Source organism: Hibiscus syriacus, unplaced genomic scaffold (genome assembly GCF_006381635.1).
Source record: "Hibiscus syriacus cultivar Baekdansim isolate YM2019G1 unplaced genomic scaffold, ASM638163v2 tig00111390_pilon, whole genome shotgun sequence".
Taxonomy (NCBI): Eukaryota; Viridiplantae; Streptophyta; class Magnoliopsida; order Malvales; family Malvaceae; genus Hibiscus; species Hibiscus syriacus.
The window spans coordinates 84,960-90,185 of record NW_024063077.1 but is presented as its reverse complement, the minus strand read 5'-3'; the positions used below and the strand labels follow the sequence as shown (position 1 = coordinate 90,185).

General features: G+C 28.6%; 1 protein-coding gene across 1 annotated transcript; it reads right to left on the bottom strand.

The window, feature by feature from the left end:
* Nucleotides 1-868: 868 nt before the first annotated feature.
* Nucleotides 869-1,457, bottom strand: LOC120160102 (nijmegen breakage syndrome 1 protein-like). The gene is made up of 3 exons (XM_039170545.1): nt 1,376-1,457; nt 1,220-1,288; nt 869-1,088 (listed from the first exon to the last, which is right to left on the bottom strand). The coding sequence occupies exons 1-3, from the start codon at nt 1,410-1,412 to the stop codon at nt 913-915; spliced, it is 282 nt and encodes a 93-aa protein (XP_039026476.1). The 5' UTR covers nt 1,413-1,457; the 3' UTR covers nt 869-912.
* Nucleotides 1,458-5,226: the final 3,769 nt, after the last annotated feature.

The window sequence follows — 5,226 nt, the reverse complement described above, 5'->3', positions numbered from 1 at the left end:
TTTATTGAAACTTAATTTACAGTTTTCCTTATATAAGTAATGCTAGTAAATTGTTCCTTTTTCATCTTGTCTATTAAAGAAACAAAAATATAGAAGAATTCATAAAAATTACTTAAATAAGCTGCTTTGATTCATAGATGTTTATCTCCATTTGTAACAAAAATATAAAAAGGGCTCTAATTCAAGGCCTAGCCAAACATATTAAAAATATCCAGAAGAGGTGGAGAAACCATCGCTAAACGCTCGGATCATTCAAGTTGTTAGATACATTTATAAAAAATGTTCCTTCTGCTGATTGCTGCTAATTCCAAAATTAGTTTCAACCCCAATGCACCTAGTTTTGAGAGAAGTTGATTGTCTGAGCAGCTTCTATTTGTTTATTGCTCATATCAAACAAAGACATAATGACAATTGCTCATACCAAACAGGGAAATAATGACAATTTTTCGAACACCCATACCATATTAGCATGGTAAGCAAAATGCTTGAGGGTACAACAAAAGAACTCCAGATTCAGGTTACATCAATTTTTGTTTCTCTCTTAATTCTAGACGCAACATTAATGTTTTCGGAATGCGGATAAAAGGAATAAAAGAAAAAATAACAAGTTTTAAATGTGAAATTATGAGACAAAAAGCTTTATGAAGATTGAAGCCAAAACGATAAATTTTAACTAACCAATGGATGAAACGTTGTCCTCAAGATAATGACTCATCTGGGAGGCCTCAGCACAGCAGATGTAGAATACAAGGGGCACATAAGAGAACCTGAACATATACAAGGGGCGAGAGGATTTAGTTGTTCGGTACAAAATCACTGAATTCATTGAAATAAAGGAATCGTTAAATTGACAGTATCTTAAGGTTGCATTTCCAGTTCCAAAGAAAGAAGGTCCCCATCTTCCAGAGAGGTCTATTTATTAGGAAATTGATGAACTTTCTTGTTAGAAGTGAGATTCTTGTTAATGAATGTCCCGTACTTGGACAAATCTTTGATTGTAACTTGATATGATTGAGTCATTCCATCGACCATTATGTGAGCATGGATTCTGGACATGCCCTTGTCTTTGTGAATGATGACATCACACCCTTCAACAAATCAAAACACAAAGGAAAGGAGAGCAAACCCCAATATAGAAAAATAAAAACAAAAATTAGAATCTAACAATTTCCTCACAGAAAGAAAAGAAAAGAAAGTGAAAGAGAGCAAATTCGATAACCTTTTCGACCCACAGTATACGTTCCGTTCTTGAAAATATAGTACTTATCTTCTTCTCCTATTTCTTCAGCTGCCCAAATGGAATAGGGTTTTAGTCTTGAAAATAATGCAACGTAAAAATGAAGCAATAGTAGCACTTCAATTAAGCTTTACTTGCCTGAAGAAGGATCGACGGGAAGCAAAGCCCAAACCATTGTTTACTACCTATTCGATTATATTAAATTTAAATTCAAACCAATTATTTCTGCAAAAACAGAGAAGGGTAATCGTTGTCTTCAAATCTAGCTATACCTATCCAAATACAAACCGCCACGCGCTGACGGACCGGGATCGCATCTCGAAGCATCGTGTTCTTCTTCATCACCGCCGGTTCGAGCTCCTCGCAGATCATGTTGAATGTAGCTTTTCTCATACAAACTGCAAACGCCTCGCATGTATCTACCCGTTCGACCGAGGGAAACAAAGGCTCAGGTGAGGAAAATCATCTGGAGAAGGAATCCATCGGTCCCAGAGATTCTGATGACAATAGTTCAGAGGACAACCATAAAGAAGCCATGGTTATGTTAAAATCATCAGGCGGGAAATGATGCTGATTGTGGCGCCACAGTTGGGGTAGCCTTGTGGCTTAAGCGAGGAAAAAACCCGCGTGTTTTTTAACTTCATTTGACATTGTATTGTTGTCTCTTAATTTTAAATTTATTCAATTTAGTCCACATTTAATGATTTAATATATTAATTTAAGCTTCATATTTCAATTTTTTTCAATTTAATCCAAATTTAATGTTATAAGTTATTAATTTAAGCTTCATATTTAAAATTTGTTCAATTTGATCCTTATATATTTTTTAATTCTTTCAATTAATATATATGTTTATATTAATAAATTAATATATAGTTTATATATACTGTATAGTTTATATATACTAATGAATTTTATAATATATAGTTTGTATATACCATATACTATATAGGTTATATATACTAATGAACTATATAATATATAGTTTATATATACTACTATATATTATATAGTTTATATATACTAATGAACTATATAATATATAGTTTATATATACTATATAGTTTATATATAATGTATAGTTTATATATACCATATAGTCTATATATATTATATAGTTTATATATACTAATAAACTATATAATGTATAGTTTAGAGTTTAGGGTTTAGGGTTTTTATATATAGTTCATATGTAAATTATACTATATAGTATATATAGTTTATATATATATAATATAAAGTATATAAATATAAACTATAGTATATATATATAGGTCATATGTAAATTATATAGTATATAAATATCAACTATAATATATATATATATATATATATATATATATATATATATATATATATATATATATATATATATAGGTCATATGTAAACTATATAGTTTATATATATAGTTCATATGTAAACTATAGTTCATATGTAAATATTAATGATAGTTTATATGTAAACTATAGTTCATATATAAATATCAACCTTAGTATATATATATTTATATATATAGTTCATATGTAAACTATAGTTCATATATATAGTATATAAATATAAACTATAGTTTATATAAATAGTATAAAATATAGTATATAGTATATAAATATAAATTATAGTATGTAGTTTATATAAATCTAAACCCTAAACCACACACATATATATATAAACTATATAATTTATATTAATAAACTATATAATTTATACAATATATATTATTTATAATTATACATAATATATAAATATAAATTGTATAGTTTATATATAATTCATATATAATTTATATATAAACTATTTAGTTTCTATATAGTTCAATAGTTCATATATAAACTATATAGTATTATAGTTTATACATGGTATATATAGTTTATGCTTTATACATAATATATATATATAATACATATACTTTATATATAAACTATATAGTTTATATTATATATATATATTAATTAGTTGTTTTAATTTTTTTCTCAACTTATTACTTATTTATATTTATTAATTGGCCCATAACTTTTTAAATGAGTATAATTTAGTACATTTTTGTATTAATTTCAACCTCAAAATTTAAAATTATTTCGATTTGATCCCTTTTGTGTTGTTTAATATATTTAAATTTTTATTTGTAATTTCATATTTGTTAAATTTAGTCCTCCAAATTTTATTTGCACCTGAAATTGACCCATACTTATTACTTATTTATATTTTTAAATTGGTCCATAACTTTTTAAATGGGTATAATTCAGTACTTTTTTGTATTAATTTCAACCTCAAAAATTTAAATTATTTTGATTTGATCCCTTTTGTGTTGTTTAATATATTTAAATTTTTATTTGTAATTTCATATTTGTTCAATTTAGTCCTCCAAAAAAATTTTGCATTTGAAATTGACCTATACTTATTACTTATTTCTATTTTTAAATTGACCCATAACTTTTTAAATGGGTATAATTTAGTATTTTTTGTATTAGTTTCAACATCACAATTTAATATTATTTCGATTTGATCCCTCATCAATGTGTGTTGTTTAATTTATTTAAATTTGTATTTGTAATTTCATATTTGTTCAATTTAGTCCTCCAAATTTTATTTGCATATGAAATTGATCCATACTTATTACTTAATTCTATTTTTTTAATTGGCCCATAACTTTTAAATGGGTATAATTTAGTACTTTTTTTGTATTAATTTCAACCTCATTATTTAAAATTATTTCGATTTGATCCCTCATCAATGTGTGTTGTTTAATTTATTTAAATTTTTATTTGTAATTTCATATTTGTTCAATTTAATTCTTAAATTTGTATTTTTCATAAAATTGAACCATGATTATTTATATTCTTAGTAATTTACTCTAAATCATATACAATTACAAATTGCAATTCAACGTTCACGAAAGACGAAAATAATTAATCCAAAAATAAAAAATAACTCGATTTGAACTCAATCCGTATCTGATAGAGATTCGACCTGAATTTTATCTGCCAATGATGTTACCCGGTCTGAACGAGATCCGCCTGAAGTCCATCCGAACCCGAATTAACCTGCTTTTTAACTGTTTCGGACCTGAACTGTTTTGACTTGACCTGGCAACGATCCGAACTGAAAATAACCTGACCTGAACCTGATCTGGATCTGGTGTCAAATCAACCTGAAAATAACCCGAACTGATTTGACCTGACCTGAACCCGATCTAGATCTGGTGTCAAATTTACCTAACTTGACATGTATCTGATTTTACCCGACTTGCCAGGATCCGACTGAAACCTGAACGATTACCCGATTTTACAACCCTACTTGGAACCTACTCACATCGTTAGTGATCCTTTTTTTTCTAATATAATTTTTCGCGTCGACGATGGGCAAATGTAGGATTTTTTTACATATAATTAGGTGGATGGTTCGTGTCTCAAAGCCCTTTCCCCCCGTGTCTTTGCTTTGGCAGTAAAGAAGACTGGTAAGATAGCAGAATTTGGTTCTTGGACAAACAATAATTGGGTATGGGACATTGCCCTGTGAAGGCCCTTATTCGACTGAGAGCACGATATATGGAATCTATTTAATGACGTTCTTGAAAACTCCAGGTTTGGCACTCTTCCTTTAGATTGTATTAGATGGGCTAACTCCTCTTCTGGCATGTATACTACGAAAGAGTTCTTGGCCTTAGTTGTGTGCAGGATAGAGAGAAGGATAAGCGTTGGATGTCAATTTGGTGTGATCTTGTCCCATTCAATATTGAATGTTTTGTGTGGAAACTTATCCATGAACGTGTTCCAACTAAAAGTGAACCCGCAAAAAGGGGTATTGGGATTGGAAGAGCTTCTGAGTGTATCTTCTGTTCTAACAACGAGGAGGCCGTTTACCATTTATTTTTCTCGTCTTTTTGTTTGAAAATTGTGGTGCAGGTGGCTAGACTTTTGGAATATCAAATGTGCTTTCCCTAAAAGCGTGAAAGGTTCGTTATGGATCGGTTGTTGCCCCTCCTCTAAGA

Coding starts and splice junctions, on each gene's coding strand:
- LOC120160102 (XM_039170545.1), bottom strand. CDS start 1,412: ATGGTTTGGGCTTTGCTTCCCGTCGATCCTTCTTCAG. Junction 1,289..1,375: donor TCCCGTCGATCCTTCTTCAG/GCAAGTAAAGCT, acceptor CCATTTGGGCAG/CTGAAGAAATAGGAGAAGAA. Junction 1,089..1,219: donor GTATACTGTGGGTCGAAAAG/GTTATCGAATTT, acceptor GATTTGTTGAAG/GGTGTGATGTCATCATTCAC.